Raw genomic sequence first — 18,723 nt, forward strand, 5'->3', positions numbered from 1 at the left:
TCCAGACTACCCTTCTCACGTTATTTAAGGGACCGAAGACCCTTTGGTTTGGGCCTGCAGTATGTAGTGCAATCACTGCTGCTGTAGTGGCTGTGTTCTGCCTTAATGTTGTTCACATAGCTCAGCTGTCATCGTGTTAATTCCCTGGAATTTCCATTTCACTGCATCCCAGTGCCGCACTGTTAAATGTGTTGAATATTTGTGCCATTGTTGTGCCATAAAAGATGCACATTTTTGGTTGTTCATTTGGTCATTTTTCCTGTCATTGGTCATTGTATTCAATGGCTAAAATATGTATAAGATGTTTAAGGACTGAGTCCAGGACTGAATAGCTGTACATGGTTTATTGCAACAATCTGGATTATATAGGGGCTCATTGCATTACATTACAAAAATACTTTAATCCAATTATTTATGTACAACAGGCACATTGGTTCCTCTGTGGTGGCAACAGTTATACAGTCTGTATAGCTTGGGGTTACGGTAAAAGCAACAGTGCCCCCTTATGTGACAATGCTAACAGTCATACTGACTCACATCAGACACCCGAACGGAAGGTAAAATGACTAACAGCATGGGTACTTTGTAGATGACTGCGGTTGACCCAGAGAAATAAATTTCCCACATCAGCAGGTCTTCATTCACTCATGTCTCAAGAAGACCTGTATGGCGTAGAGCAGGGGTAGGGAACCTGATCCATGGAGAGCCGGTGTGGATGTGGGTTTTTGGGATGGCCTCTCAATCAGCCAATAACAGTGGATTCCAAGGACTGGAGCTGAGAATCACTGCTTTATTATTGGCTGACTGAGAGATCATCCCAAAAACCCGCATCCACACCGGCTCTCCATGGATCAGGTTCCCTACTCCTGGCGTAGATGGTTTTTCTCATCCATTTTGCATGTTTGTATTTTTTAAAACACTGGTGAAGCAACAATACCTTTGCGTTTCTTTTTTTCCATTAATCTAATTAAGTCAGAGAAGGTTTAAAATGAGCAAAGATCATGCCTGTGAGTATAACTGCATAACTGCAACTGTTATTATGGCTGATGATGATGCTGGACAATTCCCTCGCTACAGAACTGTCCTCGATAGTTTGCCATAACATGCAAATGCGGATTTGTGAAGATTCGCTCATTTACACACGCGCAGCAGACCGATGTGCTGAGGACAGTGCGAGATTACATACCTTCTCTTGGGCCTTTCAGATGGTTGCATGGACTTTCTAGCTAGTCCCCATCCCCAAAGCATCCCCTATCCACAGGGAACATCTTACACCACATGCAGTGTCCACAACAGTGTTGCACTGCCTTCCGTTCCTTGGTCCCAGAAAAATAGGCCATTATCTCCATCTGAGGGTCTCTCACAACACAGATCCAACTAAAGTTACGCACTGACTTACATTAAATGCTTACCTTCAAATGTATATGTCCATAAATGTCACTGGATTAGTACTCCTGTGTCACATTTTCACCCAGACATTGATTACGATTAATATTTTCAAGACTAGCACACTTGGCTCATAATGGCACAAAGCTTTGATTATTTACATATTATTTATAGACGACGCCTTGAAGAATTAAACGGTACGATTTGCTGTTAAACTCCTCATCAAGCACGGTAAATGCTACTCTATGGGGTCTATTTTTCTTTTGCTAGTGTTTTTCAAGTTTGCCGTATAAGGAAATGGGATGCAATGTGGAGAATTAAGTCCTACATGTTTCATTCATTGCTGCGTTACTGCTGTGCACCTCCGTTCAGCGAAATGCAAAGCAAGAAAAACATTCAGCGATCACCCTTTATTGTGTAGAATGGAGGGAACCTGATCAAAGGCTTTCAGGATGAGTTTTACGGGCCAATGCCACTGGCATGTCCGTCTGACCTTCTCAGAGGTCACTGCACTCCCCAGACTGAAATGTCTACATATTTAAAGGAAAATATACAAGATAAATTGAAAAAAAGCAGAAGAAAAAAGCTGACGTAAAGACCTTGGAATACTGAAAACACTCGGGGCACTGAGGTCCAGCCTAGACATAAATCGTCCGTTGTGTTTCATTGCTTTCTTCCCTTAATGGAAGGTGTTGGCGTTTGGCCGAATCATCATGGTCACTTTCTTCAGGGAGTAGGCTCCGCCCCTGAACTCTGCCCAGTAGACTCCATCCTGGTAGCGGCTCCGGTAGTGGCCCCCCCGATACCACACACCGTTGAGGTTGGAGTGGGCACAGGCGTTGTACCACCAGCCTCCCTTCTGATAGTGGGCACAGTTACCTGGGAAGGAGACGAGTGAGCATTACATCACGGTGGCCAGAGATCGGGGGTCAGCCTGACCCAGGATTCACACATTTTCTGCTTCTTCCTGCCCTCGATGGGAACATTGTAGGTGCCTGTTCAATTTCTGAACCTTTCTGAGAAGACTCAGTCTCGGCAAAAAAAATGTTAATTGTCTTTCGAGAGCCCCAAGACATAATAATATTGATAAATGCTGTAGATGTACTAAAAACAGGTGTAATTGCTTGCTACGTGGTCGTACCTGTGTACACGTCATGGTCCCTGTCCAGCGTGGTGAACTGCTTGCCGTTGTGCCAGGTCAGGGAGTCTCCTGCATTGCCGTGGTAACGCCCCACCCGCAGTTTGTAAAACTCTGCCTCTGACTCGACCCGGAAGCTGGCGTACTCCGCAAACACCTTCCGGCCCGACCAGTCCTCCAGCGTGACCAGAAGTTTGTAGGTGCCCTGGTTGGTCAACCAGTAGATATTCTCCAGACCTAGCCAGTACTCGCCGTCGATGTTCCCAAAGCCTTGCTGCAAGAAGGGGACCATGAAATGGGATTAAATTCATGCCGGTTAGCCCCAGCACCACTTGGGCCCTGGGAGCCCAATTTAACTGGTTATTATATTAGCAGTTGGTATGAAGTCAGTGATGATTCAGAAAGCATCACAATGACCCTGTTGGCTTGTGGCCCCCATCATGCTGACAGCAGGGTCCTTCTGGGACCAGCCTGGGTTCAGACTCCCTACTTATGGCCTCCTTCACGCCTGCTTATGGGCTGGAAGATAGGAGATCAAGGGGAACCGGGACAGGATTAGTCATCCCAGCCAAGCAGCAGTGACTGAGGATGCTTCGTGTGGGCAGTGGGAACTAAGAGCAGGGTTTTCTCTCCAGCATCATCTTCAGGCTTGTCTCTAATTTCTCACCAGTGATACAGTTCATTCTTAGAATCCTGGGAATAAGCTTACACTTACCTCCTACTAAAAGGCCTTGCAGATGAATGTAGGAACATATCGGCACATAGAGCAGAGCTATTGAGTCCCCCATCACTTTAACCAAGCGATAAATTGTGGCAACAGCGGTGAGAGGTACATGGATTGGGGTCCCCCACATTCCCCCCCACATTCCCCCCTACATCGGTCCAGCCCTGCGTCCGGTCGCATACCAAATTTCTTTTTGGAGCTCTCATCGTTACAGCATTTGCTGTCCCTGTCTGCTCCTGGGCCAGAGTTCCTTACCCACATGGTACGCTGCTGACTGGGGATCATTCACGGCAAGAATATCGCTCGAAATCTGACCATTCGTTTTTCGCGTTATTTCTATCAAGAATATTTCTGTCCTTCTACAACTTATTTTCTGTCAGATAGATGCACATTATTTGTTTACGGTATATTATGTTTTTATTTTGTGTACTTAGCGAATCTTTTTTGTTTCCCAAAAAAAAACACGCACACACAGGAGAAAATACTGTTTCCAAATGTTTTTTAGTGCCCCCCCGCGCCCCCCCCACGCACAATGATAAACACTAACACAAACATGGAACTTGCAAAGCTCTTCCCCCATTAAAGCAGCCTTTGAGAAAATATTCTTCAGACCCTAAAGGGGTTTTTCTGGCAACTGAGTTACAGAACGATTTGCAGGCCTGCAAACAAATTTTATACCCCATGAACTGCCGGGGTTGCCACAGTTGGTGCAGTTAGCTCGCTAACTTTTAGCATCCCAGTCTAATGCCAAGAAAATGAGCCGCAACTCATCGCTAGCTACAAGTGATAAATGACTCATATAAAAATTGAGATTTAACTGTGCGAGCCTCATCTTGCTTCTGGCTCTTGTTAGCTACTGCAGACCCTGGAGTGAGTCAATGTCTATGAGCATTTCTGGAAAATGTATCTGTAATTATTCCTTTTTACTGTGTTTAATTGATGTAGTGCTGCCAGAATAGGAGTCTTGCCTTTGCTGCAATTTAATATACTGAACATTTCAAGTATTTAAGGAATCAGCACAGAGATAATTCTCTCATCCTTCACCATGCAGGTATAACAAGTAATAATTGGGGACACTTTTGAAACGCCTTACCTTGTACGTCTCCCAGTTTCTGAAGAAGTTTACCGAGCCGTCCTGCCTCCTCTGGATGACGGTCCAGCCGCCGGGGTCGTGTCTTTGGTCGCACCACACCTGCATGAGCCGGTTGCCGTTCTCGGGCCTCACCAGATACATGCCGCTGTCGGTGTGCTCCTCTTCCAGAGCGTGCAGGCAGTCGTTAAACGGCCCTGGTTGAGAGGAAATCGTGAGACATCAAGATCAAGAGAAGGCGGCAGCTCTCTAGGATTCTGCATTCTGACTGTAAAAATCAAACATAGGAATGTCTTTTAAACTGTAATAAAACATTTTCGGCTCAGTCCTGATGACCTATATCAGTGGAGGCTGTTCCTTTTGGAGTTCTACTGGGATAAGCCTCCTTTTATCGTAGATAAAACTTCGCAGATAAGGCTGAGCTCATTCCAGCGGCCCACTATGGGAGTACTGGGGGACTGCGGTTATCCAGTTCTGCTGCCATGCAGGATTCCCATTCCACCAGCTGGAAAACTCCCAGCTTGAGGTCGGCGTTGATTTTGGCTGTGTTTCCCAAGCTGCCGCGGGAAACTACTACAGGACTTCAGAGGCCAAGAACAACACTGGAACAGGGGCAATAGTCCCGGTGGCTGAATGAGGCCCCAGCAGGCAGATACCAACAGGTATTCCACCCAAGCTCAATAGATGTGAGAACCTCATGTTTTTCATTCTGGACAAATACAACAACTTTGTGACGTCCATCAAAGCCACCTGGAACAGAGCCTAGACCACTTGTGCAAATTTGGTTTGAACTTTATGGAACGGCATGATTGAATGCAACCCACATTAGGTTATGATTATGATTATCTCAGAGTGTAGAAGAGCACCAAAATAGAGGAACATTTCACAAAGTATCATTTATCTTTTTCTACTCCTAGTGTCTCACATTTAACTTGACGGTGACCATAGTTTCTCTCTAAAATCGAACTCAGACATCATTCCCTACATCCTTCATTTATTTGTGTTAGGGACTGTAACAGTATAGGACTAGCAAAGTCAAAAACACATATATAAACACTGAGTTTATATCATGAAGTCTAGCATTTCTCTTTTAAGCCCCCAAACAGACAGACCATATCGTCAAGGTGACCTAGAGGTAGCGGGTTTCACTGAGAGGCCTCTTCAGACCCACACGTTAATAGAATCGGAGCCTACAGAAATAACTGGAAACAACGGTTTGAACAATATGTAACCCCTGTTCATCAGTCCCCCAGGACAGAATCAGGCAGTCACACATTTCATCATAATTACAAGATCTGCTATCCTACTGTTTTTAAAGAATGCTGCAGAACGTTCTCCCCCAGTACGGAACAGTGGGAAGTGGTCTTCAGAAACACAAACCCTACAGGCACTGAAATAATTAAGTATATAGCAAAGCTCAGCGGGGGCATGCTGACACTAGCTGGTCGGGCCGGTGCTGCTCTCTGCCTACACCTTACCATTAGATGTGGTTGTGCTTATATACTATTTACAAGCATATTCTTCCTGCTGTCTCGGTCCTTGGGCCTCAGAGTGGCATCTGAGTCAAGACAGCAAGAGTCTGGAACCAAATATATGGTGTCATGCACCATCAAGTGGCACATCCCCTTGTAAATAATCAGTGTCTTTTTTGTTTGTGAATTTTCCATGCTCTACAGATCTTCAGATAAAACCAGATGTTCGGGGTAAATGTTCGGGCTCCTGCTCCCAGGTGTCAGCGGTTGGAGCACATTCCCAACATTTAACATTCCTCTGGGGGCATATTTGTACCATTTCTCCCACACCCTCCTCCACGCACAATTCCTAGGATATTCATGCAATTTATTCATGAATTTATTCAAAAGCATAGTGCCATTTCAAGGAAGACTAAGAAAGTACTGATTAAATCAATATGTTCAGAAGACTCCCAGGGAAGGTATATTAGCACTGAGATTAAACTGTCAGAAAATGCTAAGACATTAGCAACAATAGATGCTAAGCTTTGCTTCAATTAAAGTACGTGTGATTTCAGGTGAATGGGTGTCCCATGGCAACAACGCAGGTCTTCCGTCATAAAAACAGAACCGAAAAAAAGCAGAATGGGAGAGATCCAAGCTTATCGCCTTTTGAATGCGTCCCGTCACATGTTGAAGATTAGTGTCCGCAAGGGAGGAGATCCAGCAGCCAGCTTCTATTATTCAAATATTTCATTATTGCTCCACAGCACAGCCCAAGGCGGAGGATTCGCAGCTACTTCTATGTAAACAAAACAGCCCAGAACAGTGAATGGTATAAAGGACCATATATTTGTGTAAATATGGTAACCAGTGAGCTTAAACTAGATCCAAGCTGGACTGTGCAAGAAACACTGTAGGAAGTGTTTACCTATGAGCTGGGGTTAGACTGGCATAGCATAGATGTATAACTCAGTTTAGGGAACGACTGATTTGCTTGTCTCTCAAAAAGCTGGTAACCCTGACATATTATTTTAGACATATTTTATACAGTCTTCTTACTTTTTACTAGTTTCTTCTATTTTAATCTATTGAATTGTGGCTCCACTGTGTCTAATTTGTTTTAGATTTATAGCGCTGATTTTGCCTGGGACATCCTTCCAAAATCATCAAAAGACATGTGCCGATGGCTTGTAGGGGGTTGCGGGGGGGAGGGCGGATTTAACGTTGGCAGCGAGCCTGACAGGAGATGACAGGTAGAAGACGGCGAGATAAAGATCCTCTGTGGCCCAAGGTAACGGGAGACGGCATGTTTAAGGGAGACACGGAGAGGAGGCGAGTGGGGGAGACAGAAATAAAATATGACAGGCATTGAACAAAGAGGATAGAATGAACAACAGATTCATGCAGATCGGGGGAGGGAAAGGAGAGAGACTAGAGAAAGAAGGACCAACGGGGGAGCAGGAGACAAAGTCTGCGGCTTCGGCAGACTGGCTGAATGGACGGGAGTGCAGGACTGGTAGATTTCAGGTGGGACACTGGCAGGAAAGTCCAGCTTGTTGAGTATGAAGGGATAGAAAAGAAATAAGGAAAATATGGATAAAGAGAGGAGGAAATATAGAGGATCATGGAGGAAGAGGAAAGTGGAGAGTACAAGTGCAGGATACAGTACCAAGAAATATTCCCTTCAAACTGTCCCATCTGCACATATATATATATATATATATATATATATATATATATATATATATATATATATCATGTGTTACTTAAATCTACAGTAGATGTTCCAGCTCACTCCCTCTTTAGCTTTGTAGAGAAGGTATGGTTCTATAGGGGGAGACCAGGCCGCTCCCAACCTGGTATAGCCCGTTTGGTACGGTCCATGGGATTCGGTAAACACCTTCGGGTCACCTCGAAGATGTGAGGATGACGACGAGCGACGTAGGATGACTGGAACATCACCGCAACAACAGCTCTCTGTCCTCCCCGACGTGACTCATAGGTCACGGTGGGAGTTTATGAATGGCTTTTTAAATCTGGACAAAAGGCACCTTCTGAGGCACTCATGACAGCTTCACAGCTTGAGTCACTCGGTTGCATGTGTGTCAGACGTCTTGCGCTTAAAACTGACAGACTTGTCTCTTGTCACTGCTTACACCGCAGGCATCGCCTGAGTCAACAAGGAACATTGGAGGAGGCATTGGGTGCTGGGTAATGGGGCTCCAATAAGTGCCTGGCAGGGGCGATTCTAGGGCCATAGAAGGCCCTCATCTTGGAGCCAGGGGCGTATACAGGGGCGGGGTCACAGGAACACTAGCCCCAGCTGAAAGCCGATTGGCCCCCGGAATGCCCGTTCCCCTGTTGCTCACTGATTGAAAACGTATCATTGGCTAATGATAAGGCTGACCCCTAAGCATAAATTATGGCCCTAGAATCGCCCCTGCTTGGAGTGAAGTCATCTAGGGATAGGAAATGAGCTCAGGGGGAAATCTCATCTGTTCACTTATTTTTTCCTGCCATTTGATGATAAATCTCTCTGCACTAATTTTAGTGCAACACGCTCTGAAGCCAGACATCTGCGTATTGTCTTTAGGATGAGTTTGATGACAGAGCTGTTGGTTCGGTAAATATCATTCAGGCTGTTGATAACATGAATCATATGTAAAGAGGCGGTTTGCATGGGCGCTTTGGAAAGCCTCTGGGATCCTGTCATCCTACGGTATATTCCTGTTTATAGAAGAGTTAGATTTCATGGGCTTCTTGGGAATACCTGGAGATAGTGGAAGGTTTCTGTTGCCTTGAAATGTGCACCCAGAACTCTGATTAAAGGAGCAGAGGTCCTGCTAAATGTTTAGCTACCAATGTACCTGTGATTGATTGTACATTTTGCTTGCGGATCTGCACCTTCGGTTTCCATTGATGAGACTCACCTGATGGAATGTCGCTGATGGACGGACTGTGTGTTCCATTGGGCATTGTGGGAAGCAAAGGACCTTTGAGGTTCTGGTCACTCTGGATCTCGTTGGTGATCTGGTTGGTGATGCGCGTGTATGTCGGTGGTTGGTAGGGTTTGTTGAGAGGTGGTTGAGGTGGTGGCTGAGGATGAGGCAGGGGTTGGGGCAGAGGTGGTGGCGGAGGCCGGACCACAGGGGGCGCTCTCTGGCACTGCTCTTCCAGCCGGGCGATGGTGTCTGTCTGGTTGTTAGCCAACGCTGCTAGGTGCTGATACTTGTGCTCCAGGTCCTTGTAGCGGTTGACCAGCTGCAACATCTCGGACGTCTGGTTTAGCACGCGGCTCTCGAGCTGCGAGAGCTCCAGCGCGTTGTCCCGCTTGCGGATGATCTCATGCAGCAGCTGCATGTAGAGCTGCGTGACGCGCGAGTTCATGTTGCGGCTCTCCTTGCGCAGCAGCTTGACCTCGTTGACCAGGCCGCCATCGACCTCCACCAGCTGCTGCAGGGTTTCAATCTGTCGCTTCTGCTTCAGCAGCTCCCCATTCAGCAGCTCCAGCTCCTGCTTGTGGACGCGGTTCTCCAGAAGAGCGTCCGGCTCCCGCGAGTTGACGCAGATGGCGCCCGTCACCTTCCGCTGCGGCACGATGAAGGTGTAGGAGCACTTTTCCGGCTGCTGGGCGTCGTCAGGGGAGCGCCCATACCTCGTCCGTGGCGGTGGCTGCTCTGCATACAGAAAGTCCTTCTCTGGGCCATCGTCACTGCTCTCAAACTGCTCGGCCCTTCCCGCTGTCACGCTTAGTGGCCCAGAGGCCAAAATCAGCACCAGAACAACTGTGAGTAGCATCATGCTTCTAGTCTCTGGGCTGTGGGGGGGTGTTCTTGACCTTGATGTGGGTGGTCTCTGAAGACAGAGGATGCAAAATCAGATAGGAAACGTTAGAAGGGCCCTGTCATCGGAACATCGTGCATCCTGGCAAAAAGCAAAATTAAATACATGTCTATAACTCATGTTTTTCCACATGCAGTGTCAGAGAATTGTCAGAATTTAAGTTTGCGTGTAGCTACATTGGCCAGAAATGCTTTCAAATGTCTCATGAACAAGAGAGAATGTTGAACAGTTTGGTTTAATTTACATGTCTATGTGAATTATATCCAGACAGCAGAAACCTTCATTCAAAGCAAACCTACGCAACAGGACAGCAGAATTCACGGAACTTTGTCCATTTGATGCATTGCTGTCCTAGAAGGTAATACACTATCTATGCAGACATTCTCCCTGAGATGGACTGGCATCCCATTCAGGGTGTTCCCTGCTTTGTGCCCTGTACTGCCTGGGATAGAGTCCAGGCTACCTCCATGAACATGGCCGAGGTAACCATTTGATTTACAGAGATGGACGAACATTGTGCTTGAGATTCTCAAACAGACCAGTTTTTCGCATCCCGGGTTTTTGATGCTACTTTCGTCATGAAAACAAAGGCTGTCTCTGAAGGTTCTGCAATTCAGTGAAGAACGTATCTGTGCAGCTTGTTCTTGGTTTCAGCTTTGGATTAAGCAATAATCCATAATTTAGTTTTATGTAATATTAAAAAAAGATCAGAGCCTCCGCAAAAGAAATTAAAGTCACTTGCACAGTGGAACTCTGGACGGGCGCCATTGAATAAACCCTCAATCTATTTTTATACCATAAAAGCACAAAGCTCAGCAGCATGTTGGGAAATGTAAATGGACGTCTCTCAGAGCGGGGGGGGGGGCTGGGGGGGGGGGGGGGTTTGAGAGAGCGGACGCAGAAGTGTCGGAAAGAATATTATGTTTAAAATTTCACCCCATGTACCAGTGTGTGAATCCCCGAATAGAAGATGTTTTTTCTCATAAACAGGCAGGAATCTGATAGCGCTAAAAGACGCTGTCCCTCTTTTTCTTTTTGGAATACAGAAAAAAGCAGGTATATAAATGTTCATAAACTATCTGTTTGTAGGATTGTAAATCTGTGTCTTTTACGTTAAATATGAGCTATTGAAATGAAAGGTTACAAAGGTTATTTTAGCTCATCTTTTTGCGGTTGTTGTAAATACAGATAGTGGAAAGTCCAGATTGGACAGGCATGACCGCCGGACCACTGATCCCTATTTATTTTATTGTGTTTTTATGACTGGGATGGTGCCCCCCCCCCCCCCCCCCCAAATAGTCAGGCCGTGTTTTATGGGGAAGTTCCTGTAAACAGCGTAGCTGGCAGTGGAACGGCAGACGGCAGCCTCTGAGGTCCCGCTTCTACTGGGTCCACAAAACAATTATTCCGCGCGCCAAGACGCACGCTCATCTAAGAGACTCGTGTCGTTGGCACCAACGAGTAGCTTTGCGGCCAACTAGTCAACGAGACCCCTAAAAATAACCCCTGGGCCAGATGGGGGCTGGGTGTGCTGTCGTGACATCTGCCGGAATTTTCCATGCGAATGGGCTGAGATTTGTCCATCCTGTTGGGACAGGTGTGACATATCGGCATGTCGTCTTCCCTGCTTTGCTTAAATGGAATCCGCCCCCCAGTGCTCGACTCCCACCTTCTTCTAATGGAAAATGTATTTTCCTCCCTTTAACCTGATTTCGAGTCAAGAAAAAGTCGGTCGATATCCTTCCCCACCTCATCCACTGATTCCAAATGGGCCAAATCAATTCTCAAATGAATGATTACAGTGCTCACAGCACAGTGACGTTGCCTTTTGACTGAGGCAGGTGCCATGCAGGTGGACAGAGCAGTGGATTTAAAGACGAACAGGGAATGGTAAGCTAACACTTCCATGCTATGTGACTATTCCATCTGTGTCTCTTTTCAGTCCAAGCCTCTGTCTTCCCCTCTGGATACACGCACTCCTGTGTTTGAAATGAGATGGTGGGGGACATAAGTGGAGCCATAATTCATACAGAGGGGCCAACCTTATCATTAGTCAATGATATATTTTGAATCTGTGAGTGACAGTTGAGGGGGCACACTGAGAGCCAATCAGCTTTCAGCTGTGACCAGTGCCCCTGTGGTCCCACCCCTGTATCTGCTCTGTCACATGGAGTTCCTGTCAGCTTTCTGGATCCACTGCACTGAAAGCAGAAAGCTTATGTACCATTCACATAGTGGCCTGTATTAGCTGGGGTACGATCCAAGTGTCGAAAGAAGTACAGTTTTTAATAAATATTCCAATGCCATTAAGTCATAAGCCTTTTTATGATTTACTTGATTGGGATGCTTGACGATTATTATTCTCCAGCTCTGGAGGATACAGATGTTCTGCGTTTGTGGCCCCAGTCTCCTCATGCGAAATGTTCTCGAGATGTTGCTGGATGCGGTGAATGTGATGACATTAGAAGAACAAACGATTTTTAATCAAGGGGCTTATGCCCTTTCCGCTTGACCCATCAACATCTGTCAATTGGAATATTAGCAGCTGTTCCAATAATCTAATTAAGTCTAATTTAAGACATCTGAGTAGAGATAAAGTAATACCCATTTTAAGGAATGAATCAAACGGCACCACCATGCTGTGATTTCTGGGGAACCCTGGGAAGGCTGCATTTTCACAGCGAAAAATGCCACTTCAGAATCACAAGAAAAGGTCTAAAATTACACAGGTAGTCTGAAGATGTCATGTTTTGTACGTGTTTCAATGAAATTTAACGCCTTAAGATATGGGAATGTAGACGAGAGGAATGTTCCAAAGCAGGGGGGGGGGAGCTGGAGCCAGAGATCTTTCACAACGTGAGCGAGCATCGCGTGGATACTGCTGTTGTGCAACGTTTGGAGGAAGATGTCATTTGTTTGCTATCTCCGCTCATGGAGATCCTCGCCTCAAAGGGATTAAGCCGAAGCTTCGCTGGATGTTTCAACAACGTCGGACAGCAACACCAGTTCCACCTCCTCGTCTTCTGGATGGAACGTCCTCTCACAAGTCTCTGTCTCCATATAAGAGTGTTTTCAGGGGAGTGAGAGAGGAGTCCCAACTTGTGCAAGAAATGCATTCAGTAGGAAAGGGTTGTGAAAACCTTCAGTCGAGTGATTAAAGTTAATATAGATTTTTATATTTTAGATGATATATAAAATAAGATTAATGACCCTCTTCATCTGGTACACAATCAGCACTTGGTGTGAAATCCCCAAATTCCCCCAAAAATATAATTTATATCCCATGTATCTCATATGCACCTACAGCTGGATAAATATGTACATTTTTATGTAGCATTCATATAATGGGGAGAGGGGGAGCAGCTGGGCGAGCTTCAGGTAAGAACACATCTTGAAAAGTGTTTGTGTGTGTGTTGGGGGGGGGGGCGATCAGTCTCTTGCTCACTTCAACTGGCTTTCAACAAGGGTGTATATAGGGCTGGGGACACTGGCCCTAGCTGAGGTCACGGGACACGGGATTCAATCCCACAAACTTCCAGACGCAGACACAGATGCTCAACCAGAATCCGCTACACAGAACCATAGAGGAAGGTCCCCGCAAGGTCTGCTTCTCAGGCTTTACTGATTTTTTCTTTTTCTTTAATGTTTAGATTAAATGTTCAAATTCACACAGGTTAAAAGGGGCAGCATAGGGGCCTCAGCAAGGGCCACTCAGGCAGTGAGTCAGCATCAAGGTCAAAAAGGTCGCTACTCAAACAAACCTGACTATAACACTGATTAGTCAGCACTCCCCCCCCCCCAGCTTCTGTCATTGATTACTCCTCTACTACCCTGTGATTTCTTTGTTCCTCTGTTCTCAATTAACCTCCATTGCTCTGTTAATTAATCTCCCCTTCAGTTTGAGATTGTCAGTTCTAATGTACTGCTCTGGTCTTCATTTTCCATTACTTTGAGATGTTATGGAACCTTCTGTTTTCTCGGTCAGTCAGATGAATCAGATAAAGGCTGTGTGTGCGTGTGTGTGTGTGTGTGTGTGTGCGTGTGTGTGTATGTGTGTGTGTGTGCGTGTGTGTGTGTGTGTCTGTGCTCGGAGTGTCTCATCATTTTGGTATGACTCTGAAATCACTGGGCTTTTGGCAAGAATATAACCCAAAAAATGGACGTCAGTTTCATTTGTCTCAAAAGGGGCTTCAGTAATGCTGATTACAGGTTTGAAGGCTACAATTACAGCCCAGGTTTGCCAGGCAGTGACCGGCCACACTGCTGTCTCTCCTGATTTCATACCTGGTGTCAGGAGACAACCAGCACATGTTAAATTAAAGGAATCCCCAGAAACACATTTTTAGCACAGGTGTGTCAAACTGCTTGAACATGCAGGAGTTTTAGCGTCCTTCCAAACACGTGAGTGTGTGGTGTGATTGTGGACACACTCGACAGCTAAAGATGGTTCTCAGCAGCTTAATGTCAGTTATGCACCAGCCTTCAGTGCAACTCAAAACCACTTTTAGATAAAAACCATTACAAAGTGAAAATGATAGTTAGTTTATTGTGAAGGATAACACTGACCTGTCGTGCTGTTCGATCTGCATCTGGTTTACAGCCTGTACCACCATGACAGAGATTCTGCCGGTCCATTAGTGGGTGTACAAGCAGATTAGCTCATTCTCAGGACTGGGGGAGGGGGGTTTGGTTCCCAACACAGCAGATAAGTTCTGTGAGCATGCGTGTGTGTGGGTTTGTATGTGTGTCGATTATGAAAAACAGGTTAGGGCTGGGTAGGGGTGAAGGTTGTTATGATGTGATTAGAGTTTCTCCCATAGAAATGATCTGAGAGTCCCCACAAAGATATAATCACAAACCTGTGTGTGTGTGTATGTGTGTGTGTGTGTGCATGTGTGTGGGGTGTGCCCAGTTCTATAAAATTTCCCATGTTCTCTAGCTTATGTCTCCCACCAAATCTAATTTTCCTACCAGAGGGATCAAAAACAAGTACCCAAGCATCCTGCCCCCCCCAGCTCCTGGGGCACACCACCATTGTTCTGCTTATGACATCACACCCACACATGAGCAGACCATGACGGGGAACTCCGTGGCAATTGGGGGGGGGTGGGGGGGGTGCTATGAAATGCGGCTGACAGAGGCTCTGATTCATACTGCACCTCCTCCTAACTTGTACATGAAGCCCCATGATCTTGTCGAAAGATGCGATCTCCTTCAGCAACGTCACTTAACGTCATTAAGCCTTTGCTGCTGTTTCTGGGGACTGACAGTGTTCGCACAATTAAATCCCTGTCAGCTACGTAAATGGAGGTAACAATCCTGTCCGTAGAAGAACAGGAAGCAGGATCAGTGGGCCGGCCTGAAATCCAGCATTTGCAAAGGGCCGACAGTGCCGTGTCACAGCGGGTGTTTCGTTAAGGAGCACTTTGATGCCACTTCAGGTGGAATTTGCCGTCTGCCTGGCAGCGGGTCCGCTGGGCCGGCCTGTATTTGCCAGGCTCATCGTCGCAGGTTCTGTGACTCGTCTGGAGGCCCAGAAAGTCTACATGTGCCGGCCACTGGGCTAGAGGGACGGGAGGCTGGGGAGTCAATGCGGCAAAACCTCATATAACAACGTGCTGTGCTACAGGGATAAGGATGCCCTGGGGGGGGCGGGGGTCCACAGCTGGATTAATGTTTCTGGGGGCCTTGAGACAATAACGAGAGAGAATTTAAAAATGATACAATGTTTGCCAGGGCTGTAGGCTATAGCCTAGGATAGCCTGGGCATTAATCTGGCCCCTGGTGCTGCCCCAACCTCACGCACACAGTCTGGCCAAGTCCGGCATCTGTGGCCCCTCAGCCCATAAAAAGAACCACACCAACATTACTGTGACCACCAGAGATGGGCAATTCAGAGTAGATGCCTAGACCAAAATTTTGTTTCAACCACCCAGTTGAGTACAAATCAACCAAGCAGGTGTCACAGTTACAGAGTACTCAACTGGCTGGTTGAAACAGAATCTTGATCTGGACTTCTACTCTCTGGACCTGAACTACCCACCTGTGGTGAGCACCTACCCCCCCAGCTCTGGACATGCCCTCCCCAAATGCTATGGGACATCCACAGTGCATGGCTGACGTACAGGCCTGGCAGAGACAGAGATTGACTGAACTGACCACCCCCAGCTGCAGGCCACAGATGTAAGGGTTAAAGCATCCGCCCCTCCCATGGGGGTCAATCGAGTCCAATTGTTTCGCTGTCAACACCTTCTAAGTGCCGTTTAGACAGACCCTCTCCTGTCTTATTTCAGATATTTCCTCAGCTGCCTTCCCATTTAACTGCACTTCACCCGGATAGCACCTTCACCCCTATAAACCACATTACTTGGTTAACAGCTGTTTACTACCATGGTATTCCTGCGCCCGTTGTAGCAGCGTCATGTGGGGGGGGGGGGGCACACCTTGCGTGGTGCAGAGAAGACCAAAGCACACAGGAAGCTCCTTCTCATGGGTCTAAGATTCCATTAGCCAGGTCTTCACTGCGGTGTAGTTTAGCTATATGTTTTTAATACTGCCTGGCAAACTACTCTGGGGGTGGGTGGGTGGTGGGGTCCTGGAAAAATGGGCTGGAGGATTGTAGGGAGGGGGGTCGAGGGACTGTAGGCATTCTGGGAGTCTGCTTATCCAAACATAGCAAATGGAGACAAAGGTAGGATTCAGCTCTTCAGGTACACTTGGGTTTTCAGGCTGTTTCCTGACAAGTTGGAAAAAAAAGTGTAAAACTCCCTGGGGGGCGGGGGCTGTGCTGCTCCCCATTAAGCTCCCCCGATTAGGCACAGGCTCCCCCTGGACGCCCCCCTGCCCCTGACGACCCCACTGCCTGTGGGGGCTATTCTTAGAGCAGCCGGAGGTGGGGTAACTGCAGCACTGGTAATAAGGCGGGGGGGGGAGCTGACTCTGCCAAAGCCACCCCCCCAGTTCAAGGCCAGTTATATCTCTTCCCAAATATCTTTTAATACAAACATCCTCAGCTGTTGTCCTGGGTGGGGGGATGTTTTGTCGCATGACATCACAAGTTATAATTTAAGCCTTTTTCTTAAAAGGAGGGGCGGGTGTTAAATGCATGTGAGTGTGGCAGTGTGGCAGCCAACCGGGCAGGGATACTGCAGGATCCAGTGTCTGCTCCCCCGCCAGTCACCCGTCTCCACTGGAAGTGTCATGTGAGGGTTACAGTGCCGCTCAAAGTCCATGTGGACCTCTAGACCAGCCTCATTGCCTGTGCCCCCCCCAACAGAAAAAAGCCCGAAAGACACCAGACCAGAGAGCGCACACCTGAGCCAGAAGGAGCAGAATGACACTCTATGCAGTGACGGGGGGGCGGGGCCCTTACCAGTTGCCGGTCCTCGCCGCTCGGCTTCCCCGTTAAACTCCTTGCCGTCCCGGCAGATGAAACGTCGCCGCCCCTGTGGTCATCACAGGTCGCACACGCCGATCCAGCAAGTCGCCGGCCCCGTGCTGCCCCCGCTGACTCTCACTCTCCTGGGCCGTGCAATCCCCCGGCGTCCGTGGAAGTCAGGGGTCTGGACCCTTTGAAACACTTGGCCCCCTTTGTGTGGGGGGTAGGGGGTAGAAGCGGGGGTGTGGGGCTGGGGGGGGGGCTTGTGAGGAGCAGGAGTCAAACGGCTGCGGTGAAACTGAAGGCATGAAATACAAAAAAAAAAAATGTTTTCAAAAAAATTGCGGAAAAAGAGCTTAAAAAGTTTTTAAATCCACTGAGAAGGTTTGAGAGTCTTTAAAATAATCCGCTTTTTAAAGCCACTTTATGGACGCAAAGTGCTTCTTTGTGAGGAGACGAATACTTCCCCGGTGGAGAGTCATCACTTCTGACTCACGGCTGCAGAGAGTCAGTCCTTTTCAGTGGGGCCTCCCCCTTTCCTCTGCTCCCTCTCCTCCCCCCTCACCCCCCCTGCTCCGGTGTTGTGGTCTGATGAAAGCGTTCAGGAACAAAGCTGTGAGAAGCAGTAAGCCATGTGTTGGCACCTCCCATTTCTCCTGCGAGGGACAGCCCCCGTCCCAAAGCCCCCAGTGTCCTGTGCAGCCCCCCAGTCCATCCCACAACACTAACCCCCCCATCTCTCTCCATCAGACATTTGTGGCCTAACACACCAGCAGTGATTCAAGGGGGAGGTCTGCTGGATTGTGCCTCCCAGCCCCCTCTGCTCCCCATGGGGAAGGAGGCACGGGAGGAGGGACTCTCTACCTGTGGACACTTTTACCCCACTAATTTTTTCCACTCTTTGTTTTGCTTTCCTTTTATTACTTTCATTATTGGCTTTTCCTGCACACAGTGCCATGCCATAATGGGTTGTGTATTGCAATAATTATGCATTAATACTCTAATTACACTGACACAATAAGGTACTATTCAGAATGCTGACCCTCGGTACAACTTCTTAAACGGTACAATAAGGAAATAGTAAAAATATAATTGCAAAATGCCAGTTTTAACTATTTTGAATGTTGAAGTTTTGAATAATATATGTTTACCCCAGTGTGACTGAGAGTTTAAGTGTTTTAGGCTTTATTTGTGGTGCGGAATGCTTTTTCCCTAGTCCCTGCCACTTCCTCTATTTTGAATTTTAATGAGGGTGCCGGCTGTGATGTGGCCAATCTCGGTTCCTTAGGCTGAATTAAACCGCATTTCTCGATATCTGGGATCCCTTTAAAGAGTGCCGGATCTTAATGCGTTTTTTTTTTCCAGGATCCAGGAGCGGCTCCAGTACTCGCTGGAGAGCAGCAGCTTCTTGCACGGAGGAAGGAATTTCACTTGTGCATTAAAAAGGGGAAAGAAAGGCGGTGAAACGCCAGGCTCTCCGTCGGGGTGGCGGCTCGTTAACATACCTCTGGCTGCAGTCCTGCCTCACGGCATGTAACTTGCGAGCAGTTTGTGCGAACATCGCCTTCATCTAGCGATGTCATGCACTTTAATCTACACGCCAGTCTCTTAAATCGCCCTCCGTGCAAAAGCTGCAGATCCAGTAAACGGAGCCGTTTTATTATGTTTAAGGTGTTTCTGGTGGTGTGTAGTGTCTAAATGTATGCTTTA

General features: G+C 47.3%; 1 protein-coding gene across 2 annotated transcripts; it reads right to left on the reverse strand.

Annotated features, from left to right (window-relative positions):
* Positions 1 to 329: 329 nt before the first annotated feature.
* Positions 330 to 17,561, reverse strand: LOC125746205 (angiopoietin-related protein 2-like). 2 transcript variants are annotated; one of them, XR_007398876.1, is made up of 6 exons: positions 17,008 to 17,561; positions 8,723 to 9,647; positions 4,342 to 4,535; positions 2,528 to 2,798; positions 1,820 to 2,265; positions 330 to 691 (listed from the first exon to the last, which is right to left on the reverse strand). XR_007398876.1 is itself a non-coding variant. In XM_049019939.1 (5 exons), exons 2-5 carry the CDS (start codon positions 9,591 to 9,593, stop codon positions 2,066 to 2,068), a joined length of 1,536 nt encoding a protein of 511 aa, XP_048875896.1. In that variant the 5' UTR covers positions 9,594 to 9,647; positions 17,008 to 17,561; the 3' UTR covers positions 330 to 2,065. The 2 variants fall into 2 exon arrangements, 1 of the variants encoding a protein (XP_048875896.1); XM_049019939.1 differs by having other exon boundaries at positions 330 to 2,265.
* Between the last annotated feature and the right edge of the window lie 1,162 nt (positions 17,562 to 18,723).

The sequence above is a fragment of the Brienomyrus brachyistius genome, chromosome 7, assembly GCF_023856365.1.
Source record: "Brienomyrus brachyistius isolate T26 chromosome 7, BBRACH_0.4, whole genome shotgun sequence".
NCBI lineage: Eukaryota > Metazoa > Chordata > Actinopteri > Osteoglossiformes > Mormyridae > Brienomyrus > Brienomyrus brachyistius.

Bases quoted from the DNA above. Each gene is read 5' to 3' on its own strand.
- LOC125746205 (XM_049019939.1), bottom strand. From the start codon at position 9,593: ATGATGCTACTCACAGTTGTTCTGGTGCTGATTTTGGCCTCTGGGCCA. The intron at 4,536-8,722 runs GTGAGTCTCATC...CCTCTCAACCAG, and splicing joins CATCAGCGACATTCCATCAG to GGCCGTTTAACGACTGCCTG. The intron at 2,799-4,341 runs GTAAGGCGTTTC...CCCTTCTTGCAG, and splicing joins GAAACTGGGAGACGTACAAG to CAAGGCTTTGGGAACATCGA.